General features: G+C 45.3%; 2 protein-coding genes across 2 annotated transcripts; one reads left to right on the forward strand and one right to left on the reverse strand.

Moving 5' to 3' along the window:
- Window positions 1–9,557: 9,557 nt before the first annotated feature.
- doc2a (double C2-like domains, alpha) lies at window positions 9,558–21,110 on the forward strand (the record flags this gene model as incomplete). The annotated part of the gene is made up of 10 exons (XM_080487401.1): window positions 9,558–9,879; window positions 11,498–11,577; window positions 14,270–14,344; window positions 15,116–15,225; window positions 15,734–15,860; window positions 15,938–15,997; window positions 18,831–19,060; window positions 19,153–19,234; window positions 19,314–19,410; window positions 19,549–21,110. The coding sequence occupies 10 exons, from the start codon at window positions 9,558–9,560 to the stop codon at window positions 19,683–19,685; spliced, it is 1,320 nt and encodes a 439-aa protein (XP_080343527.1). The 3' UTR covers window positions 19,686–21,110.
- On the reverse strand, window positions 20,801–25,650 carry LOC308124411 (uncharacterized protein). Its single transcript, XM_080487372.1, has 2 exons — window positions 25,398–25,650; window positions 20,801–23,901 (listed from the first exon to the last, which is right to left on the reverse strand). The coding sequence occupies exons 1-2, from the start codon at window positions 25,588–25,590 to the stop codon at window positions 22,985–22,987; spliced, it is 1,110 nt and encodes a 369-aa protein (XP_080343498.1). The 5' UTR covers window positions 25,591–25,650; the 3' UTR covers window positions 20,801–22,984.
- Window positions 25,651–25,978: the final 328 nt, after the last annotated feature.

Below are 25,978 nucleotides of genomic sequence, written 5' to 3' on the forward strand. Positions count from 1 at the left end.
GCCACTGCACTGAACCTTCTGGATCTAACCCTTTCTCTTGTTTTAATCATGGGCTTAAAGGGCAGAAGAAAAATAATCATTTATTCGATTACTACTCCTAGACTTTATCCCTGTTGCCATAAATATCTCAGCAGAGAGGAGAACAAAGGCTGAATTGATTCTTTTTTCTTTCCCCCGAAGTCTTTATCCTCAACTCAGCACAGGTGTCTCTAACAGTAATGGAGAACAAATCCAGCTGCTCTTTTTAGCTCATGGCTTTATGAAGATTATATCAAATCCTCATTTATAGGATGTTTTCAAGTAAAAACAGTAAAGTGTTGCTGTGTTTCGACAGCTTGTTGTTGTTGTTATTGGAAAACAACATTTTTGACATACGGCTTCCACTGTGAGAACTTTTCTAAACGCTCCGCTGCAAAATGCATAAACAGGGCATTCATCATGTAGAAATTATCATATTGCACATCAAAATACATCGGAAAAACTCAGCAACACACACTTATAAGCCATTGGAACACACACCGAACACAACTCCGCCACCAAGCACATTAATTCTCAAAGATCAAATTCTGTATAGTGCCACCTAGTCAAACCGATCGCCATATTTCCATCACTAGTGCTCTGCTGCATTGTGCTACACAAACAAACGAGGTATCAAATAAAAGTCCAGACTGAGACGATTCCAACAATATCATTTGTGTCCTTCAACCAGAACCAGAGCAATAAACTGGTTTCAGTGAATCCAATATGTCAGTTTGTTCCAAAACTTTCTTCCATGGAGAGTGTCTCAGTGCATTACCTTCCTTGTTGTCAGCTATTGGTGTTATGGGGGCGGGGTTTTCTATTAATTCTATTGGCTCTGAAGGTTCGATGGGGGTGTGACGGGATCGGCCAATCAGCTGCTAGGATACCGTGCAACGTATCTGTGGCAGCACAAAGAGCTCTGCTTCACTCCATCAGAATCAAACTTGGCAAAGATTATCTCTACATATTTTACTGTTATTTCTTAATGATTTAAAGCTGCGACTGCATCATTAAAAATAGATATTCATTCTAAATTTAAAATTTTTTAGGGTGAAAATAATATCTTCCGTTCATGTGTCGTGCCATCTTCAATTACTCTGACCCAGTGATCTATATATACTGATACACATCTCACAAGTATTCCCTTTAATATAACACCGAAATGATTCAAGTACACCTTGTGGTTGCAGAGATATACTCTATTCTTTTTGGGTATGTAATTGTTTGAGTGGAAGCCTGAGGAAGAGGCTGGAGACTAATGGCTGCAGGAGGTTGAAGGGTTTGACATGTTTACATCCTTCTCTCTCCTCTGGTTACATTACAGGGTTCTGCCATGGGATCAAGGGCTTGTGGGCTTTGGTGTTGCACTTTCAATTGGTGGAGGGGCTTTAATCAATCTGTCTGTATAAATCATCATTATGTGATTTGGTTGCAACGATAAAGACGTAAAGGGGTAGGATTAAAAAAGTTATTCTTCTTCCCACCGCCCCTTTCAAACATGTAACGCACATATTGTAAAATTGGATTGTGTGTCGAGTGATCTCTGGATTACTCATTTGGACGAGAGTCTTTTTTTAAATTCATTGTGTTTGTTTCTTTTTTTGTGTACCTGTTTGGAAATGAATCAATGAATCACTGAACACAGCGACCACTAGTGGCCTGATGTGCAAAATACAATGTGAAACTTTTCATGAAAGACAAATACAAAAACGTTTTGGTCCGTCGTCGTCACGTAAACGTGAGCTAAATAAGAGACAACTTTTCCATAATTGAAAGTACTCACCGAGGAAATTCACTTTTTGCGTTTCGGATTCGATGCTAAATTGCCGACCATAACGCAAAATACACATGAGTCCATATTCAGGATAATGACACTTGAGTTTATGGTTCAGTTCCAGTATTCCCACATCAGAGAAATTTACATGAGCTTGTACAAAGGTTGTTTCTGTTCCTTTACATGTACGTCTAATATTGTCAGTGTCTTTATTACAGTGGTTTATTAGCACAAATGAAATGAGTGGACGAGCGTTCCCACTCATTATTGTCTTAAGAACAATAACGCCTCAGCAGAGATGACGTGTTGTTGTACCACAGCACTTGGCACAGAACAAACATTTCACCTTGGAAAAAAAAAAAAAAAGAAAGACTTGTGAATATTATATTTCAAGCTTTAAAGGAATAGAATGTGTAACACATATTTGGGAGTAACCCTGCTCGATGAATAAATCGCAGACTGAACCAGACATCCTTCACCTGTCAAGAGAGGAGACTGGATACAAGCATCATCTTCCTGCACTTCACCATACAGTATAGCTCAGCTGCTTTGAAAAACGTTATCTCTTCTCAGTCAGAATGACCTGCTCCTCACGGTTAACCTCACATGGAATGATGATATTAAATTAACATCTTTGTTAATACACTTGATCTCATGAGAGTGAGGCAGTTGGACTGGTTTTTTGGGCCAAAGTTCAGACATAATTTCCGATTTCAGGCCTGTGAGACTGAAGGTTTATCTAATCAGAAATCTGTGAGGAGCGAAAAGGTTAATAACACTTGAGAGGAACTCCTGGCTGCTCGGCGTTATCACTTCTGTCCTCAATCCCCTCCTTCATTACTGAGCGTAATTAAGAGTGAAGCAGCACGACGTGGCAGCAGGAGGAGGCGATGGGTCGTCCGTCCCACCGCCAAGACTCAAACTGGTTCCTGTGGTTCAGCCGGTACAGCGGGACCTTTTCCAATCCACAGGCTGGTAGTTCAATCCCACGTCTCAATCCTCTGCTTGTGTGGAAGTGTCCTTGAGCAAGATCCTGAATCCCAAACTGTGAATCTACGTGACTGATGAAGCCCATTCATGTATCAGCAAAGTTTAAAATCCTCATTCCTTACACGTACACACACACACACACACACACACACACGCACACACACGCACACACACACACACACACACACACACAGAAGACCTCATCACGATTGAACACACACACTGTTACCACCTCAGATCTAATAACTTCACAGTGCAACAATATGAGAAAAAGAAAAAGAAAAGTTGCAAAATCTAAAAAAATTAAAAGAAGAACATGAGTATCGTGGTTTAGGTCCTATAAGGTACAGAGTCTTGATGGAGGAGGTGGGGGAGGAGGAGGAAGAGCAGGAGGAGGAGGAGGAGGAGGAGGAAGATGCGTACGATGGATGCACACATATATCATTAGGCGTCATTAAACACAAATTATAGACAGAAAGAAGGAGACAGATGCTGCAGTTGGCACATTGCTTTGCTGTGGTTTGAAAGGGGGGATGGGTTGGGGGGGGGGGGGGGGGGGCGCATGGGGGTGGGGGGGTAATCTAATACGTGTGTGGTGAGATTAAAGACAGAGCTTCATGCGTGTTGACGTTTCAGATAAATGTGAAGCTCAGAGAGGAAATATTAAACACTGAGAGAAGGAAAGAAAGAATTAAAGAAAGGGTTAAAAGTCCAAATCCATCACTGAGACTCTCCTCCTCTCTCTCTCTCTCTCTCTCTCTCTCTCTCTCTCTCTCTCTGTTTCTCTCTCTCTCTCTGTTTCTCTCTCACTCTCTCTCTCATTTTCTCACCACCTGTTAGTACGACTCTTCTCGCTCTCTCAGTCACTTCTTTGTATTTCTGCTGTTTGTTGTATTTGTACAGGAATCAACTCACTCCTCCAGAGGTAAGAAAACATTTCTCCTCCTCCTCTTCTCCTCCTCCTCCTCCTCTTCAGAGGGGAGCAGCATTTCTTATTTCCCTGCTCCTCTTTTCTTTGGGGATCGCCTCCCTTGCAGCAGCTCTTTGCAGTGGAGTGCTGAAAAAGTGGATTTTAATTGAAGACAGGATTTTTTTTTTTATTGAAGGCAGCCTGATGATATTGACTTCACTGGACATTTTATTACATTTTATCATTCAGCTCAGGTACAATTCACGATTACATTTTGAATTTTGATTTTAATTATTCATACAAAAAAAAAGAAGGATTAGTGCGAGATGTCTGGTTGAACACTGTTTCGCTGTAACACGGCTCTGTTCAGGTCCACTGTGTTGTTATTTCAATAAATACATAGTGCGGAAAGCGCTCTGCTGACAGCATGAAATGTTGCATGTCAATGTGCAGCACCAGGGGTCAGCAGGGTGAAGTCCTTTTGAAACTCAAACTTTTATCCTAATGACATCTGTTTGAATTTTCATTGTGTGAACACGATTATGGATCGACAGAAGAAATCACCATAGCGTCACGCGGAACCCAAATGAAACCTACAGAAACTGAAACCTATGAACTAAGAAACAACCACCTGAACCAACTAAACTAGGAAAAGAGCTTTCAGAAACCAACAAAACCAAAAGTAAACACTTTTAAAAGAACTAATCCAATGTTAAAGCCATCTGAATTAATTAAACTAAAATTTTTGCATTCAAAAACAAATAAACTGTCATTTAAGACATCGAACCAGAAAGAAAACCAACATTTGAGCCATTTCAACACCCTAAACCGCAAAAAATGTAATCTAAACCATCTAAAGCAGGACTGTAAGAAATTAGTGATTTAAACTATTTAAAAATAAATAATAGACATTGTTAAAGCCATCTAAAGTAAGAAAAGATCAGAGCCATCTAAACCAATACAAATCTGGGAAAGAGACAACTGAACGAAGATAAGCATCATCTAAAGCAACTAAACCAAGGTTAGACCAATAAAAACATTTGAACCAAGAGCAACTAAACTATTATTAGACGAATCTAAACTCACTAAACCAAGGCGAGAGCCACCTGAGGCAATTCAACCAAGACCACAGTCTATTTAACCAACTAAATCAGAAAAAGACCCATCTAAAAGAAATAAACTAGCCATCTAAACCAAGAAAATATAGATTGGCACCATTTTAACCCACATAACCAAGAAAAGAGCCATGAAAACCAACTAAACCAAGGTTAGAGCTATGTAAGCAAACTAAACCAAGACTAATGCCCTCTGAACCAATTAGACAAGACTAGATCCTTCCAAACCAACTCAGCCAAGACTTATGCCTTCTAAAACAAATAAATCATCATTAAAGCCATCTAAATCAAGAAAATATAGGTTAGAGGTATTTAAACCCAATTAACCAAGAAAAGAGACGCCTAAACCGACCAAAACAAAATAGATTCAAGCTAAATCAACCAAGCCAACAAAAGAGCCACCAAAACCCAATTGATGCTTGAGTCTTCTAAACCTACTGGACCGAGGTTAGAGTGATTTTAACCAAATAAAGAACAACCAAACCAACAAAGCCAAGGTTAAGAGGCACCAAAACCGATCAAACCAAGAGTGGAGCCTTCCAAATCGACTAAACCAAGAAAGGAGGCATCTAAACCAACTAAATCACTGATTCTCAAACTGCATTGGAGATCTGAAGTGAACTGAATCAGAGGATTAGTGACGATGTGTGTTAGTTTGTGGACAAATGCTGTTTGACAGAATGAATAATGACTGCATGATGGGTCGGACTTCCTGTCGAGAGGGACTCATGGTTCCAGGGTCTGAGGTGAAGGAATGTGGATATCTGAAGTCGGAGTGGAAACTTCTGACTAGTGTGACGTACTTGCAGGTTCATGGTAGTACCTCAATTAAGGCCTCGAGAAATTCGGCCCACGTTGAACATGTTAGACGCAACACCTATGAAATGAGACCATCATTAAAACCATGTCAGGCGGTTCCTGTGTAACCTGTGAGCAGCAGTGTCTCTGCTCTCTGGTCTCTGGGTCTGCATGTTGTTATTGTCCATGTTGCCTGCCTGTTAGAACTCCCGTCAATTCCATAAATCCACGTGAATCCTGAGGGACCCGAACGCATCTCCGGGCTGCTGCGGTTGAAAGCAGCTCTCATTAGAAAAAGCTGGAGGAGTGCTTCTGTAGCACCGAGCTGAGGACACACACACACACACACACACACACACATATATACACACACATAGAAACACACACTGGGTTGGAGGTCTTATGTGAGGTGGCGAGAGCCGCCGATGCGGTCGAAGGAATGAGGGAGCTCACTTTGATCTTCTCCTGCAGGCTTTTTGTCTGCAGCCTGTTTCACACACAGTCCCGCTGTCGGAGCGACGCTCTCTACGCAGGAGCAGAAACCAGGAGCTTCTTTCTTTTCAGTACTTCTACCCGGTGGAGGTGACGTTTGTTAATTGGCCTTGCCTCTAAATGGGTGGTCCCACGTCGCACAAGCTGTCTGGCGACCAAAGACAACCTGCGATAAAATTCTGACGGCGTCAGAAACTAACTAAGCAATATTCATTCGGTATGAGTACATAAATGCCACAATGACGAGAGCTACGTTCATGTTTCGCTAGTTTCTTTTTCATGTATGGACGGCGCACGGTTACGACGTTTTATTCTTGAGCAATCACGTTGACCCGCATTACATCGTAGGCTGCGCTTTAGCTAGCGTGTTCATCGTGCAATCTGCACAAGGCAAACTTCTCGTGTCCAAAGTTCATCAGCTTCATGTCGGACGGCGCAGCGTATGTCGTTAACCGACTGTCTGTAGACTGAGAGACTGATGAGTGAAGAGGTGCAGATGTGGCGAGTGAGAAAACAGGAAGTGCAGGGGGCGATAATGCAGCACGGTGTCTGGTTACAAAATAAAACAGGAAGTGAGCCCAAAGAAGACAGTTGTCACAGATGTGAGTGAAGCCCTCGACACAGGAGTCCTCAGATCTTCTTCAAAACTGTGCCAGTGCAGTTCAGTTCACACACACACACACACACACACACACACACACACACACACACACACACACACACACACACACACACACACACACCGCTCATTAAACAGCTGCTTCCTAGGACTGTCAGATCTGCTGAAGAGAAACGGGGTGATGCTGTGCGAGGAGGAATCAAGCCACTCCGGCTTCCGGCGCTGACTTTGAAGCGTCGCCATAGTTGGTTTGGAGATAAAAGAACAAGTGATCCGTGGTTTCTCTTTCTGATCAGTCTGGAGGACACAACTAGATGATGCTCAGTGCGCCAGGAGGAGAAAGCTGGTCACCAAAACGTGATGAAATCCGCCAAACAAAGTAATGAGCAGCTGCTGGTATGAGCTGCTGTGAGTCCACATCTGCTCACACTGCTGTCGGGCTGTTTGTGTCTCTGCATGACTCCTCTTCAGGCCCTCTGCTCAGGCTTTTTACATACGTTTGGCTTTTTAGACTCAATAGTCTTTACTTTTTACTGGTTCTGTGCTCCCACTGATTCTCTTTGTGCTGAGATCTGAGCTGTGTGCTGCAGGATCATCATACCCGGGTATCTTCTCATGAAGCAGGCGTCCACACTCCAGATCAGAGTTACAGTATTGAGAAGGTGCTTATTAGCTGGTTAACTGGACCCAAACTCATCCAACAAAAGGGGGGGAGCTTTCTGCACACCACCAATCACAGAGCAGCACTGTACGATGTAAATATTCAGATTGTATTCTATTCTGTACCATGAAAATATCTGGATTACAAGCAGATCATCGACACGAAAAGCAACAAGAGACACAATGAATGCCCATGTTCATGTAAAACCTCCGACTGTCTCTGTGTGTATTTGTGTATATAGTGCTGTAGAAAAACAAAGGTTTCATCTGCTGTTTCATCGTGGTCTTTGTGCTGATAGGAAACATTGTTTAGCAAACAATCTTGATTCTGTATTAGATCTTGCAGTGACTCACGTTTGAGTGATCCCTCCTGGACGATGGCCCAGTGTTTCAATCAGCTCCGGAGTTATGTTGTTTCGACCAATCTGCTCCTGATCTGGTTGCCTAATGTGGACGATTCAGGTGCGAAGACCCAGACCCAAATAAATCGCCTCATGAAAATAGACCATATGAGGTTGTGTACTCTACCCAGACCAGGGGCATTGAGATCTGTTCTGATTGAGCCCAGAGAAACTAAAGAGACCACGAAGGCCAAGGAAGGAGTATAAATCCAGTTTGAATTATAAAAATATTAAATCTAAAGATTACATGGCATGCCGTTAGGTCCAATATTAGAAAATGGAGATAGTGAATTATAAAACCACAACAAGCATGCCAAGAGAGGGCCGCCCACTGAAAGTCTCCGACCAGGAAAAGAAGGAATTCATTAGAAATGAAACCAAAAATATCCCTGAAGAGATGAACGGCTTCACTGAGGAGGCGGAAGTATCTGCTCAGGACCACTCCGAGTGGAACGATCCACAGAGCTGGACTTCAGGTTCAAAAGCAAAGCTTACGCTGCCTGGCTCCAGCCACAAAGGCTCGCTGTCAACACTGACTAATTCTCCAGAAATTCTTCAAGATAAAAAGTTGAATGGATTTTGCCAGGAGACAAAGCGTGGACGCCTCAAACAAATGGAAGGAGAGACTAAAATGTAACATTTGATCGTCAGGCCAATCCCACACCTGACGCTGACTCACCAACACTGAGACCACTGACGCCACCGTGAAGCATGGTGGTGGCAGCATCATGGTGTGGGGCTGTTTCCTGGGAAAATATATACAAATAGTTATATCCAGAGATGTTCTTGAAGGAAACTCTTCCACGACGACTTCCAAAGACTTGAGCAGCAGAACAATAACATGGAGCTACTTGGTCTGGTGGGTCAAGTTTTGGTAGGTTAATGTCCTGGAAGGACCCATTCAAAGTCCAGACTTCAACATGATTGTCCTCCAGGACCTGGATTCGACCAGACCTTGTAGTATATGTGTAAAACAAAGAAGCTTGTTACATCTATTGAAGAATCTGTGTTGCATTTATGTCCTGTCTTACCCCGTGACAACAGTTTTTTGTTTCTTTTTCCAGAATAAGACTTTTTCATATCCATCAGAATATTTGGTGCAAATCACATCAAATTAGAACGCATTTAATCCCAGTTCCTCTATGTCTATCATATCATGTACTTGATTTTAATGTGTTCATTTTATTTGTCTTTTCAGACTTTTGATTGCAGTATTTACTTTGCGTACAGCCCTCTGGCTCCGTGTGGTTGTTTTAAAGCACTTCATAAATAAAGATGGATTGGATGTCTGCTGTTGCTTCATGTAAATTGTTTCTCTCTGCCAGCCGGTTCTCTGCGGTAGCTATTTGAGGGCCGATCATATTCAGCCGAGAAATAATCATCCCGGTGTTCAGGATTACAGGGCTGGCTGCAGGTGAAGGCTCTTGGTCTAGAGATTCTTATTCTGTCTCTGTCCACGTTTCGTTCTGCTCTGCAGTCAGCTCGGTATTAGATGCTGCTGAGGTAATGACGGCGCCTGAACTTTGACTCGGAATGACTTGTAACTCCCACGAGCGCCGTCTCGATGCGAATAGATCAAACCACTGATGCAATCTATGAGTGGATGGAATGAAGAGTGTGTGCAAATATTAGAAAGATGGTGTTTGTTATGAATGCCTCACGGTGAGTGCAAAAATCCAAAATCATCTCCAGCACCCTCACCCACGCACCTCCCCCCCACCCCCCCAGGCCACACACAGACTGATTGAACTCTTTTTTTTACGTGTCTGCAGACTCTATGACGGTGCGGAGAGGAAACAAGCTCAGCATCTCCATCCAGGAACACATGGCCATCGACGTCTGCCCCGGTCCCATCAGACCCATCCGACAGATCTCCGCCTATTTCCCCCGCCTGTCCCCCACCTCCCCCACCCCCGCCTCGCCAAACCCCGCGTTCTCACCGCCGGCCCTCAGCCCCAGCTCGCTCACCTCGAGGATGGGAGGTGCGCAGCTCCTGTCCCCCCTGCTGGCTCACGGCCATCATGGCGGCGGCACGCTGTCGCTCACGAGCAGCATGGAAACGTCGGTGGAGATCAACAGCTCGGACAGCGACGACTGCAGTAAGGGTTTGACTTCAGTTACGTTTGACCTCTGACCACATTTTTGTTGTTTCTCTCATATAAGTTTTTAACACGGAAACATAAAACACAATCAAACAGAGGTACAGAGGTACAGAAATTGCAGAAGCTTTAGAATTGGCCGTCAGTTGTTTGGTAGTTCCAAACATCTGGGATCAGATTGTTTTGAATGGCGAGGATAAAAATACAGACCGAGCAGTGATATCCGCGGCGGTTCATAAGGAGGAGGGTTGGGGTTCATCAAAGCCAGCAGATATCTTAGGATCAAACTTCTCTGAAGTTGTACATTCAACACAATCAAACAGAGGTACAGAGGTGCAGAGGATAGGTTAAAAAAAAAGGAGAAATAAAAACAATAATGCCATAGAAAGAGTTGCCATTAGGTAAAACTGGTCATATTGATAACAATGACAAAGGTAATTGAACAAAAAATGTAATTGAACAAAGAAGATTTAAAACAAACAAACTGTGAAACCAAGATAGCATTATACTAACCATGCATTCTTCATCATGAGAAGATCAGATTAAAATCAGCTCAACTCAAAGATGGTGATAGTTTTCATCAGGACAACAGATATTTGTCCTCCACCTGCAACTACTGAACCAGGAAGTCAGATGTGTGGCTCCCTCTAGTGGTGGTAGTAACGTTGACAGCAGCAATGTAGAGAAGCAACAGAGGAAGTCTAAAGATGGAACTGGGATGATCTGAGAGCGGTCACTTCAGGTCAACTGTTTGCTCGTCTTCTTCGGGTTCAAACTCAACAGATTGATTTAAGACGCTGTTTTTTCAGTTCTTCTGTTCAGTCAGAGTAATATTAAAATCGATCTCGGGTCCCGTTTACATGACATTTCTGGTGAGCACAGATTGTTTTTGCGTTTTTGTTTCAGTAAAGTTTCGTGTTGACTGAGCATGTGCAGAACAACAAGTTACTACGGTCCTAGAGCACATGAGCAGTAGCAGCGTTTCCGTCACGTTCCTGGAGGCTGAGCCCGAGCATTTTCAAAAAGTTGCATTTTCTGTGGCTCCAAGCACAGTTATCGTATAAAAGCGACTCCCAAATTGCAAAAAAAGTTTAGCATTTTCACTTGACAACACAATATAAACAGGGCCTTGTTAGCTAAAACGAAACAGAACTTTTGTCAGCTGTTGTTCACAGTTGTACCTCTTGGTGACGCTGTTAACATCTGGGTTTGTTGCCTTAGTAACGCTGGAGGATATTTCCTCATCAGTAGACTCTGACCGGTATGTTCTGGCCAATATACGATACTAGTTTGTGGTTATTCATGTAGACGTAGTAGGCGTGTTTAATTGTGGCAGGTTTGAGGTTTCCGCCGAGGATCATCTCTTCCAGTCCCGTCTGTCTTCGCCTTTTTCACTTCCCCTCTGATGTCCTTCATCCTGTCCATTCGTCTCTCTCCCTGTAAAAAAGTCCACCTCCTCAGCTCTGACACCTTCCTCCAGGCTCCTGTCCTCCGGTCAGTGACACCGTCTCTGAACCAGATCACATCGTTTGTCTCGCTCCCATCCTGAAGCTCCCATCTATCAAGAACTCTTCTTGTGGATATGTTCACGGTGTGTGTCTGTTGTGTGTCTCTGCAGCGGCTCTGGGGACGCTGGAGTTCGAACTCAGATACGATCACAGCTCCAGCGAGCTGCGCTGCACCATCCTGCGCGCTAAGGTTTGGACACTTAGTATTTACACTTCCTGTCTCCAGAGAGAAAACCCTCCCTGAAACTTCATGCTGTGTTTTCTCCTGCGAAGGAGGAAAATATGTCCACATCTTTAGAAATGTCTAAATATGTATTTGACAGACCACTGCACACAGCTTATGACCGAAAGCAGGTCAGGACGTTTTTCACATATGATTTGCTGATCCAGAGTGTTGAATGCTACAGAGAGGTTTCTAAAGAGTGCAGCACAGTGGACTTTGTCATCAAGGGCTTCAATAACATCATCCAACTTTCACAGTGGAGAATAAAGACTGTTACAGGAAGACAAACACTCCTTCTACTGGCCAGTCACTAGTTTTTCAAGAACCTTCTCTAATGTGCAGAGCTTTGGAATTGGCCGTCAGTTGTTCGGTAGTTCCAAACATCTGGGATCAGATTGTTTTGAATGGCGAGGATAAAAATACAGACGGAGCAGTGATATCCGCGGCGGATCATAAGGAGGAGGGATGGGGTTCATCAAAGCCAGCAGATATCTTAGGATCAAACTTCACTGAAGCTGTACAAACTTTGCCAACAGAGGACTGAGTCGATGGAAAGGTGGGGTAACTGGAAACGATCTCTGGCCGTGAGAAATGGTCAAACACGTAGCCGGAGGTAACAAAGTGTTAAGATTCAGCCGTTGAGCCTCCCAGTTAAGATGCAGTTAAAGAGCCTCACACTTTGCAGATGTTCATTTGTATTGTGATGTTTAGCCTTAAAGAACTCTCAAAACATTTCTCAATTAAATATAATTGGTTGAGCTCCATATTGTTTTCGTATAAATCTCATCTTCATACCAAACAGTGTGTATTTTTCTAAGTTTCTCAGATAAGGAGGTTTTTAAAAGTGATGCCATATGCAAAGAAAAGAAGAGTGTTTTCTGTTGAAGTTAGATTGTTCCACACCAGAAGTCTGTCTGGTTTAATGATTTGTTTCTCAGGCTGTAATGAGCTGATTTGTGTGTGTGTGTGTGTGTTTGCCTCATGTGTCACTCGCTTCATGGTTTGCTGTGTTTTTTGCTCTCTGTTGTCTCAACCAGACGAAAATCCCAGACTGTTTGTGTTTTTTTTCTTCAGGTTTAGATCATGTCGTCATGTTTCTAGTTCTAGATCCAGTCTGGTTAAAGTCCTAGCTCTGCTTTATGTCTTGTCTGCCACGTCGTGTTGAGTGTGGTCGTCGTCACGGTTCTGATTGATTGATTGTTGTTTTTCCATGTCGTTTTCTTAATGTCTATGTTTACGGTCTCTCCTCTAGTTTCTAGTGTCTTGTTGCTCCACCTTGTCTGCTCCTCTTGTCTTCATCTCCCTGATAACTTCCTCTGAGTGTTTCCAGCTGCGTCTCGTCCATCCCGACCTGCCGGGTGTGTATACCAGCTTTTATCTATTTGTCTGTGCGTCGTGGCTGATTCGTTTTGTTTCGTGTCTTGAATTCTGTCCTGGTTCCTCCGTCTCTTTGGAGCTGTGACGCTTCACACTGATGTCTGTGATGTCTACGTGAAGGATTCCTCTGATGTAAAAACAAAGTGGTGCGGCGCCGCCTCCTCCTCCACGGTGATGCAGATACAGACACTCTGCAGCTTCATGCAGTTCTAACATCTTTTCCAACAGAAAGTGACAACGCTGGAAAAGCTCAGTTTTCTCCCTGATGGAGGAGACGTGAGCAGCTGCTGAGCTTTGAGTCCTTCATTTGCCATTTTTCTCCTTCAAGTGCCTCCTCAGACAGTGATTTCCCCGCAGGTTTCGCCTCCTCGCTGCAGCCTCAGATGTGAGCAGGTGAATTAAGTGCGAGCCGCCTGCAGTGCAGATATCGGCTTTGTGCAGGACTGAGATTTTACTGCATCCTCAATTTGCTGCTGCACCCGCAGAGCGGCAACAGACACCAGTGTCTCAGAGGGAAAAAAACAAAATCATGAACGGGGTAAAAAAGATCATTATCAGTGTTAAACTGCTTTGAAAGCAATGCTTGAAATACAGTTTTAAGTTGGTTGACGGACGTGTTTGAGGTTGGATTCTCAGTCTGAGGCTTAAAATCATGATTCCCTGCAGCTGAAAAAAAGAAAATTGTCTGTTAACAGCCAGATGTCAGCCTGCAGTCATCATATTCACTATCAAAGATTACATGATGAAGATATCTTGAAGCCTCCAAAGAAACCAGAGGAGTTGAACTGTACTCACTCATGCTGGGCAATGATAAAAAAACAAACTGGGATTATTCACACTGTTAGGCACAAACCCAAAGAAACGTGTGATGAAAGAATTGTTAAACTGGTTCAGGAAGTCAATCAACCTAATAAAGATGCTGCAGGTTTTCGCCACAAAGCTGCTTCAAAGGAGAACAATGAATCTGCTCCATCTGAGTTTGTGCAAACAGCACTAACATCTCAGACGATGCAGGGAATATATTCATCCGCGGCTCCAGTAAATCTCAGCTAATCCAGCTGGATTTGAATGATACTGTTCTGCTTGTGTTTGTACTTTGTATTCTCTGCTGGGGTTTCTGAAAATATCTCCTCGGATTGGACTCAAAGAAAAACTGTCTGTAAATAAACATCTTTGGTTCAGTGTCGTGACGAGAGATCGGAAGAATTTCTTTGAATTCGCCGGCAGAGGAACTGAAGACTCGTCTCCTCTGCTGCTGTCTGACCGTCGTTTTGTCTTGCAGGGTCTGAAGCCGATGGACTTCAACGGTTTGGCCGACCCGTACGTCAAACTGCACCTGCTGCCCGGCGCCTGCAAGGTGAGAGACCCCCGAAACCACGAGTTGTTCACCGACAGACGGTCGGCTCGCTCTCGGTGATCGGTCTGACCACGACAGACCAGAAACAGGCTGGTGGTGGGTGTTTTCTACGACCCACTGGAGTCCCGCCAACTGACACAAGTTTTCTCCCTTTATATCTTCGACACCGGCCTTCATACATCGCTGCTATTGTAAGAACCATAAACCTCGAGCGCTATGACCTGAGCTTCCAGTAGGGGCAGGTATATGCACTTCCTGCTTTTCTGCTCTCGTTCTTCCTCCTCTTCTTCGTAGTTTCATTTTGATTGAAAATATATCCAAAGAGTCGACTCGGCCACATTAAGGCGCTCCAGGGAACTGATCGGGGGTCAGGGGTCATGCTCAGGGACCCACAGCGGTGACCTGTTCGCTGTGGGATTTGAACCTAGAAACGTCCGATCCCAAGTCCGCTTCTATAACATCTAAGCTCAGGTTATGATCCATCTGCTGCTCCAATCATTTCTAAATTTGGGTCAATTCTAAATTCTTTGTGCGAATCCTCCTACACAGCCGTGGGCAGGAGGAACCTCGTGGTCATTAATGATGACACGGACCAAATGTCCATTTGTCCACCACACAGTGATAACAAATAAGGGGCGCTGTTAGAGGGATTCGTAACATACCGGCAGTCAAACAGTGATGAAACTGAATTCAATTCAGATTTGAATGTAGGTTTGAAGCAGAAATACAAGCTACAGAGAGTAGCTTCTTTTTTGTCTCTGTGTCCTTCAGGCCAACAAACTGAAGACGAAGACGATCCGTAACTGTCTGAATCCGGTGTGGAACGAGACGCTGACCTACGTGGGCATCACAGAGGAGGACATGCACAGGAAGACGCTCAGGTGAACACATGAGTTCACAGAAAAAAAAACATCCGAGCTCGAAGCAGCAGCTTCTCCTCGTCAACCAGACGGAGTGTTTTTTTAAATTGAAAAGGAATCACTCAACAAGCTCCTTCTTAAATATGAGCATTTTTTTTACTTTACATTCACTTTTGCACAACGAATGCTGACTGCTTCCCTTCATTGTTTATTATTATTTACTGTCAAAGTGCAAATCTGTGGGCTTCATCTTTAAGATATCAAATTTGAGTAGAACAACACGAAATACATAAACTCATATTTGAAGAAAGATGCCGAGGTTTGTGTGAACTGATCTTTGTCTTCATCTCAGGGTTTTTAGGAACATTTGATAGTTCAGATCCTCAGACGACGTGTTGACAGCCGCTTCCTGTTGGAAGCAGGAAGTCACACACACTCCTGGTTCTGCAGGTCATTCAAAGGTCATTTAGGGGGAGTGTGCGTGTGTGTGTGTGTGTGTGTGCGTGTGTGTGTGCGTGCGTGTGTGTAGGTTGTCGGTGTGCGACGAGGACAAACTGACGCATAACGAGTTAATCGGAGAATCCCGAGTTTCTCTGAAACGAGTCAAAGCCGACGTGACCAAACACTTCAACACCTGCCTGGAGCACCCGCCACCGGTAACACACACACACACACACACACACACACACACACACACACACACTCTGACGCTCTCGTGTCCCCCCCACCCCAGATGCCCTCCCCCACAGCCATGGGTGAAGCCCTCCGCGGGATCTCCTGCTACCTCCGAGAGGTAAAGAGCTTTTCTCTTCAGTTTGATCCTCAGCAGAGAAGCGGACCACGGATGAGTCACTGCGAAAAAAGACTCTGCAAAACATTCATTATCGAAACCAAACATGCTGGGAACCAAATCCACTGAGATTCGAGTATCAATCCCTTTGAGAGCCGAGCCTGTCAATGGTCAGACCTACTACCACTGTCACTATTCTTAGTTTGAAGACTATTTCTTTGAGAAAGTCTCGCTTTTGTTTGGGCTGAATCGATCAGATGTTGCCGCAACACCATCTTTGATATCCCAGAAACCCTTGCAGCAGGTTTCATTAGAATTGCCTTCATCGAGATTATAGTCATTGTTCGAAGAAAAACGTTAACAATTTAATTGAAAGGTTATTTTGCCGTTTCCGCCCATTCAAGATGAAACTGGGCTGAATGTGGCCCTCTGCATGAAAGAGTTTCCCAGAACGCACTGCGGCTGCAGAAAGTGCTGCGCAGGCTGACAGCAGGAGGGTCTCAGTGTGTGGGACCTGCAGGTGGACGTCAGGCTGTGGACTAATGAGCTTCGGTTCGATTCCAACAAGTGAGGCTCAGAGTTTGTCCCAGTGAATCCAAGTGTCAGAGATCCCCAAGGTTTTTTTTCTTCTTTTTTTTCTTAAGGAGCTTCTGGAGAAGTCTCTGAAGGGGACCTTCAGAGTTCAGATCTCAGACGGTCGAGACTCTGCTCGGATTTTCTGACCCACATTGAGCTTGTTAGTGGCCTCGCCGTCTCCCCGGCGTTTTAACAAGCACGGAGGTGTTTCAGGTTTTAAACTGATCCGCTGCTTGGTGACAAACAAGAAGCTTTTTCCTGTAATGACTCGCCTGCAAATGATTTGTAAAACACGGGGGGGGGGGGGGGGTAGCAGGCAAGAAGAAATAAATTAATAAATAAATAAATGTTTTCCTGCATCAACCTAGACAAATAACTGCCAGATGCATGAATCTGCTGTAATTAGCGGCGTAGTTTTGTCACACTCTGGAGCAGGTCAGGCTTCAGGCAGGTTTCCATCTGTCTGCTGCGTTTCACTGCGGCACAGCAGCTCGTCGTCGACTCTGCAGCTAAAATCTCCGTCAGCCCAGGATCAGGTCCACAGCACCACGCTCACAGGGTGGGGGGGTTGGAGTGGGCGGGAGACACATCCTGCCAAGCCGCTCTGACTAAAAACCATCGATCTGCTTATTTCTGACCTTTTTCTGCTTCTGCGGGCTGTTTTTGTGATTGGTGGTGGGAGGCGAGCTTACTGCGGCTGAAAACAAATAAAACCAAATGGTTTTTTTGGCTTTTAAACCCCGGAGGGGACAAAGTGAAGGTACAGGAGGTAAACCGTCGCAGCTGGGGGGGGAAGAAAACTGCACCTTGGGGGGGGGTAAAGATGGGAGGATGAGACGCTGTTCTCCTTCCTCTGCTGCGATGATGAAATCAAAGAGCTGAGTTTTAATGAAGTGTCGGTGGATTAGAGGAAGGAAAGTCACTGCGAGATGGATTTCACGCTGATAAAAGATGTCAGAAACGACAAAATAAAGCAAACCTGCTGCGTGAGCCTTTGATTCTCACCGTCACCTGAAAACCCGCCGAGTTTCAATTTGAAAAATATTTTGAAATCATCTCCAAACTTCTCATATTCCCCCAAAAATACAGTAAATAATATTTGAACGTCAAAGCTAATGTTTTCTTTTTTCGCATTCTGGAAAACTCCAGAGGGTTCGTCCTCTGAGGACCAGAACTGAAGTCCGTCTGTCTCACGGTCCCACTCTGTTTACACGGCTTCGTTTTTCAAGTGAAAACTCAACCTTGTCTTGGAACCTGGCCGACCCAAAAGCAGACAGAGTCAAAGTCGTGCTCAAACAGTTCACTTTTCCTCACAAAAGCGCGGTATCCTAAAACACGGTGGTCTGCTGGATGTCTGTGAACGAGGCAAACCCGTCGATCGAGACGAGGAGGAGGGTATATATATACGGGGAGACACAGGTGACACACATGAGGGTAATGGACAATCGGATAATTGACAGAACACATTGGGAGACAGGGCTCGAGGCCACGTTTACACGTATCCTGGTATTTTCAAAAAAACTGTGATATTTCTCTGCATTCCTTACATTTACACATTAACGCAGCTACAACTCACCAGAAAACGATGATTCCTGAAAACTCCGCCCACAGTGGAGATTGAGAAAAACTCTATGTATCCGGTTGCATGTAAAGGTGGGATAGGAGGATATCTACGTCACAATTCGTGACGTCGTGTTTTTTTCTGATTGTCTATCGTGGCTTCATGCTTCTCGCTACACTGCCCCCTACAGGTCTGGCTGCTCATAGCAGCTCTGAAGCAGCCGTATATGCAGGTCCGTGTCAATAAGATTTCTTTGTAAAAGTACAGGGGAAAATATCCGTTTTTGTAAAAACCCAGGAACATGTGAACGTGGCCAGAGTGTACATGAACAGGACAATGTTAATGTTTATAGCGTATTGTTACCTTGTGTATGTGTGTGTGTGGGGGTTATTTCAAAAACAACCAACAGCACCTTCTAGTGGTCCAACATCATTTTCAAAATGGTGCCATGTAAACGGGAAACTTTTCTCAAACCCCCCAAAAATGATCCGTTTTCACTTGAAACATTGTCGTGTAAACACGAAACCAGGCAATGATTAAACTGATTGGAATAATATAATTAACCTAAAGTATCCAGATTCAATTAAGGCGACCGTCTCGAATGAAATTACAATCGATTCATCAAAGTACTCACACTGCCAAAGTATTGAGGAAGAACCTTTTTCCCGATGAGAGTAATGGTTGTGGTCTGGTCTGCAGTGGGAGAAGGAGCAGCTGCACAGTCTGGAGGAAAGAGGTCGCCTTCTTCTGTCGCTGCAGTTTCTGCCTCCGCTCAGCTCGGAGGACGAAGGTGTGGAGGGAGGAGGAGGAGGAGGAGAAGAAGGAGGAGGTGAGGGTCGTCATCGCGGTGGCCTCTGCGTGGGCGTGAGACGCTGCGCTCACCTGGCAGCCATGGACGTGAACGGATTCTCCGACCCCTACGTGAAAATGTGAGGCGCCGTGACGGAGAGCCGTGGAAACGCCGCGGGCAGAAACGACACCGTGATTCTGAACACCACCTTTTCTGCCTCTCCGCTCTCAGATACCTGAAACCCGACAGCGAGAAGAAATCCAAGCACAAAACAGCCGTGATGAAGAAAACGTTGAACCCCGAGTTCAACGAGGTGAGAAGGGCCGCCGGTTTGATTCCCGCAGGGTTTTCACACTGCGCCTCACACACCTGCATGTCTCTTGGGTACGCAGGAGTTTTTCTATGAGATCTCTCCGGCAGAGCTCGCCAACAAGACCCTGGAGGTCACGGTGTGGGACTACGACATCGGACGATCCAACGACTTCATCGGTAAGTTAGTCGTCCCTACGCTGAGCTCTGATTGGACGGACCGTGTCAGGCGGTGCCGGAGGTTACGAACATAAACAGAAACGACGCGAAGCTTTGAGAACTTTTAGAAACGTCGCAATAAGACTGTCTGGTCCTCAGGTGGCGTCTGCCTCAGCGGCCTCGCTCAGGGCGACGCCCTCCGCCACTGGACGGACTGCCTGAAGAACAAAGGCTGCAGGGTGGAGCGCTGGCACATCCTGACCAATGAGCTGCCCCAGACCTTCAGCCACGACTAGCCCGCAGCCGCTTGCCTGGGTTACCTCACCGCAACCACCACGGGGCGGGTCGGTTAGCGGCCCGGGACGAGTTTGTGTCGGCCGAGCCGCCCCGAGGCGTCACCTCCCTTCAGGTCCACCGACATGTTTTCTCCTGACCGCCGTCTCCCTCAATTCACAGCCCCATGTCTGGACAAGTTGGGACACTGTGTTCGAATCATTTTAGATTTATAAACGGTCTGAAAGACCACAGGTCGGATGTAGAAATAAACAAATGTGATGGTTCGAGGCCCGTTTACGCAACGTTTTTCAAGCGAAAAACTGAAAACTTTTGTTGTGTTTTAGGTGTTTACATGACAACAATGCACAAAGTCACTGAAAATGCAACTTTTGGAAAACGCTTGGACCCCGTCTCCATGGAAACGGTGGAAAATGTAACTTTTGGAAAACATTTTGACCCCGTCTCCATGGAAATGGTGGAAAATGTAACTTTTAGAAAATGCTCTGACCCCGTCTCCACGGAAATGGGATAAAATGCAACTTTTGGAAAATACTTTGGCCCCATCTCTGTGGAAACGGGGGAAAATGCAACTTTTGGAAAACACTTTGATCCCGTGTCCATTGAAACGGTGGAAAATGCAACTTTTCAGAAACGCCTGGACCACGTCTCCGTGCAAACGGTGGACGATACAGCTCTTTAGAAACACTGCCGCTGTGTTTGTGCACCACGGCTGTAGTAAATACAAATAGTTCTTATTTCATTACAAAATCAACCAACAGCGCAAAGCTCATGGCCCAATATTCAGCATCAGAAACTTTCAGTGTTTCTGCCGTTTCCATGAAAATGGACTTCACTTTCAAAACGTTGCCGTGTTAGATGTGAAACGTTTCAGAAAAAACAAGGCAAAAACGATGCGATTTCACGAGATAAGAAAAGCTGGGGTAGCGGGCTTGCATGTTTGATGTTTTACACAATGTCTCAACTTTACTGAGGAGGTGCTTGTATTTAAAACTTTGGGGCTCTGTGTTTAAAAAAAAAAAAATTTAATTAACCTGTGAGTTAATTGAAGTCTATAACCGCAGGAGCCTGAAGGGGATGTAAAGACTGAAGCACAAACGCGGGGCAGCTCAGTGTCAAACTCCGATCGCTCCATATCAGATTTTATTGCACTCTTCGTACAACTGTGAACAAACAAAGTGCATCTTGTTCCCGATGATAAACCAATACAAGTGTTCTTCCTGGTTGTTGCATGATGCAATATGTTGTGATACTTCTATCTCTATACCCGCCTGTTTTCTAGGTGTTGACATGACGAGGCGTTCAGGTGCGCCTCCTGTTTACAGTTTTATGCACGACTGAATGTATGAGTTCTTGAAGATATTGATGTTTACACTTTTTATGAGGTGTTTTTTTTTCTGTAAAATGCGACAATAAATCTGGAATGCAAAGAAGAGTGTGTTTGTCCTCTTGCTGCAGTGGCGTCATGCTGCCCCCTGCAGCCAGAAAGCATTAATACACCATTATTACAGTGTGAAACACATCACACTTTGATATTTTATGTTTAAATGTTGTTCTATCCGATTCACATCACATTTTGGTCATATCTTATATTTCAATCACTTTGTTTCTCAGGTTTAGTAATCACTCTTTATAAAATGCTCTTCCCTCATCTTCACATCCTCTCGATGTCAAAATTTGACCAACGTGCATCAAAACTGCTGAATAAATAACGTCTGAGTGTGTCGGATGGTGCTGGAGACAACAAACGTGGTTTCAGTCCAGAAACTGAATATTTTCAGAAGAAATAAGTTGGATTTAGACAAAAGTGTTTTGAAAACATTTGATTTCAGTTTGAAGTTTTAATCACAGAAACAGACTGTCCAGTTGACAAAACCTCCGTTATTTTTCCACAGCCGGTAAACCATCTGTCCTACTGTGTGTGTCTATGTGCAAGACAGAAATCTGTCCTATATCAATGGTCAAGGTCTGTGATTTGGATTTGATAAAATCCCGGAGGACTTGAACGTCTCATCGGGCAAGTTTTTAAGGTTTCATTCTTCAAATAAACTTCAAACCTCAATAACTTATTTACTGTTTCCATGTTTACCTGCATTGTGACCGTAACAGGAAAGAGAGTTTTTCTTAACTAGCAGCAAGTCAATTTCTCATGATGTTGTCACTGTCCTCTGGACAAAACCATCACTTTTTCTGGCGGCGATGGACTGTTTTTGGAAATCATCCCTGATTTATTTCAGTCGCAATTCTTCCCCACATTTTATCTTTTGTCAGATTGCAATTTTTCTTGAAACTTATACATCACATTGTTTTTTTCCCTCTTCAAACATGTCCGCTGGAGTCTGAAGTCTGAAGAGCAGCATCCTTGGTGCCGATTGGCTCCTTCATGTTCTTCAATCACAACCAGATGACAGCTCAAAGTCACTTTATTTCTCTGAATCATGACAAAAACCAACAGAATTCCAAAGCAGCTGTCGCACAGATGTAAAGGGCTCCTGGAGCTCAGGCTCCCTCTAGTGGCGAGGGAAACAATGGCAGGGACAATGTCAGGAGGTGAAAATTAAGAACTCTCACTGTGTACCAGAACCATGCAAACCTTTGCGGGTTAGGACCGAGCCCTAATCGTCGTGTTCATTACCATCACCATGGTAACCAGTAGGCAATTAATGTATTTCTATTGTTTTCCTGACACTGTAACTCAGAGGTGGGCCCTCCTACCCCAAAACCTGTGGGAGATGTTCAGTTCTGTCAGTCTGAAGTAAATTCACGTGAAAGAAAACAACAAAAAACTACAAAGAGTTAGTCTGAGTTCCACTTCCACTCTGACATTTAAACGTTCCTGAGGACCTGAACGCCTCGCGGTGCATTTGAGGAGTCGACCCTCCCCCTGCCTCAGTCTGCGCTGATCCGTTCAGCAAGAGAGGAGATGATTGGTCAGCTCAGGGCAACGAGCCAATCAGAGGCAGGGCAGGGGGCGGGGCAAAACACCACCAATATGTGCGAGGTGTTTGTCCTTGACGTTTTCCTGTTTGGCCAGCCGCGCTGATTGGACCGTAGTCTCCTCCTCCTGCGCTCTGATTGGCCGGGTGTTTCCACAGTTATGAGGAGTGGATGGAGCTCAGAGCTTTGTGGTGGGAGTCTGTTACAGACACAACAAGAAGCATTTTGATCACCTGAACTGATGGAAACACATCTGAGAGGCACCGACAGGCCTGTATTACCACTGAGCACCATCAGAGGGAGCAGCCGGTCACCGAGCTGAGTCCAGCTGGAGATAAAGAAGTAGAAACAGGAAGCTGACCAATCAGGCGTTGGGTACGAAACACATGCTCTTCTTCAGGTGTATTTGCAGCCCGCTGGCGCTGGTGAAGGTCTTGGCGCACTGCATGCAGCTGTAAGGCCGCTCGCCAGAGTGTGTGCGCTTGTGCTTCTTCATGGTGTCGCCGTCGCTGAAGGTGCGGCAGCAGAAGGGGCAGCTGTACGGCCGCTCGCCCGTGTGGATGCGAAGGTGCCTGCGCAAGTTCCCCCGCTGGCTGAAGCTCTTGGAGCAGAAGGTGCAGCGGTGCGGCCGCTCGCCCGTGTGCGTGCGCAGGTGTCGCCGCAGGTCGGCCGACTGAGCGAACGACTTGCAGCACCAGTCGCAGGCGTACGTCTTCCTCTTCTGCTCCAGGTGAAGGCGCAGGCCGGCGGCCTGGCCAAACGCCTCGCCGCAGCGTGGGCAGCGGTGCACGAGTTCAGGGACGAAACCGGAGATGGCGGCGGCGGTGTCATCATCCGGTGGCAGCGTCTCCTGAGCTGAGTTCATGTGCGGCTGCTCCACCTCCGTTCTGCTCGCGAACACCGGCTCCTCACTCGGCGCCATCACAGAGTCCTCCGCTCCCTCCACGTCGCTCACTCTGAACTCCCCGGGCTCTGGTTTGATGGGCGCCGGGGCCGGAGGTTCCTCCTGCGCCACCGACAGGACCTCCACCTGGGAGGATGCGAGCGGCGGCAGAGGGTCATCCTGCAGCGCCGCCTCCCAGGGCCCCAGGGGCTTCTTGTCATCGGGCAGGAGGAGTGGCCCCGGGGCCACGTCGCTCTCAACTGACGGCAGCGGCTCCGGGGTCGGCTTGCTGGCTGGCGGTCGGGGCTGTGTCAGGGTGGAGTCGGGCTCCTGAGAGAGCGGCCTCGGTTCGTCCGACTGCTGAGGGGCCACAAAGCCCAGAGTGGACCGGGATGACCCTGAAAAACAGGAACACCCTGAGAGTCGGGCCGGGGCGGGACACCATGCTCATCAAGACCCTCAAACAATTCAAATGATCGTAAAACTGAAACTCGGAAATGCAGAAACTATGTCTGTTGTCCCGGTTGGTACCGGCGTCGCTGAATCACCTCAAGACTGGAAATAGTTCCATTCCAAAAAGTTTGTGCTTTTGATTTTAAATAAGAAATTAATAAGAAAGACAAGCAGGTTACTGTGATCAGTGTTTGTTCACACGCTTTTATACTGTTTGCGTCAAATTTACACAGCGTCGTTCAAACAGGGAAGAAACCAAAATTTCTCCTTTGACTTGCCAGTTTCATAGTTGAGAGTCGCTGTAATGACAATCCAACTACTTCGTCTGTCCATACGAACGTTCGCGTTCTCCTTGCAGTGCTTTGTTCTCTGCATGCATGCATGTCTGGTTTCATTACATAAACAAAAAACACGAGTGGCACGGAATGAAAAAACGACTTAGTTTCCACAGGTTCCATGTAAACGGACAACTTTTTCAAAACGTGAAACCTTTCAGAAACAAAAACACGAAAACGATGGGTTTTCATTTAAAACATTGTAAACACGGCATGATGTGGCTGCACCTGCTAAAAAATACCTCAGCATAAAAAGATGCAAACAAACATGAATCAAATTACTGATAATCTCAATTTTGTAGATATACTAACTGACGTTTAAGGCATAAACTTGTTATAAATTCTCAGAATTTACTATTTTGTAACCACTTAATTTGTTTTCAAGCCTTTTCTAACCTCAGAAATGACTGAGGTGCAAACATTTTCTCAGCAAAACGGTTTAATATCTTCTTTATTTTTAACACTAAATATGTGAAATGAAATGACTGTGATGAAGCAGACTGAGACTACAGAATAGTACTAACTTGTAAATAAGTTAAATAACATTTTGACGATAATAATCCAAATTAGCTGTTTGTTCAAATCCTGTTACAGATTATTACTTTTGATATGACATCTATTAAAATTTTGATTTCAACTGAAATGCATAAAAGAGCGCGTAACGCCAAACACCGTGCAGAATCCGCCAATTCAAAGTTATTTGCTTTGCTGTGTATTTTAAACGTGTTATGACCGTTTATGAATAAGTAAAACTGTAGTATTGCACTTTAAAGCACAAATCGGCCTGTGTGTGTTTGAACTAAGCGGATCTGTTATTGTGTTAAGGGTTGAAAACTCTTAATTGCGACTAAGACCGGATTATTGGCCACAAAAGAGAAGTGAGCTGTGAGACGACAAAATCACGTCTTTTAAAAAGAAAAAAAAAAAGACCAAATATGTCCTTTATACCAAAGCCGAATTTAAACACGTGTTGTGATGAACACCCTGCAAGTTTAAAATCTACGTCCCGTGTGGTTTTTAACATAAAGAAACGTGTTTTTGTATTTAAGCGGCTGGTTTGTCGGCGCAGTCTGGAGCGGAACTGGAGCCGGTGAGCTCGGCCTTACTCAGCCACTCGGTCTCGGCCTCTAGCAGCAGGATGTCCCGCAGCTGCCTCCGCAGGCTCTCGTTCTCGCGCTTGGTGCGGGCCGTCTCCTCCCGGTACTCGGTCACGGTGTCCTCCACCACGTCCAGCACCTCCTTCACCAGCACCGTGAGCCGCTCCGTCAGGTAGGCGTGCAGCAGCCGCAGCTTGCTCATTTTCAGGCTGCAGACAGAAGAAAACCGGGACGAGACAACAAACAACAAACCGCCGGGACCGGAAGCGTGCTGCCAGGACCAGCACTTCACAATAAAAGCGGAAAGCCACCGAGACCGGAAAAGTACAGCCTGAACAGCCTTTCACCATAAAGGCTCACAGGCACCTACACACTGGGATTTTCGGCTGTTGCAGATGACAAATTGTAATCGTAGGAGAGCCGAGGCAAAAATCTTTGGTCGCGGCTCTCATCGGTGGTCGCACGTCGCACCATGAGCCCGGGTGAAGGATGACCGATGTGATCGTAAATCTGCGCAATATCAGACAGTGTCATATATTTGGGGGCGACCGCAGTTTGTTTCATTTACTTGCAGTGTGTTTTGAAAGGAA

The sequence above is a fragment of the Lipophrys pholis genome (assembly GCF_963383615.2).
Source record: "Lipophrys pholis genome assembly, chromosome: 19".
NCBI lineage: Eukaryota > Metazoa > Chordata > Actinopteri > Blenniiformes > Blenniidae > Lipophrys > Lipophrys pholis.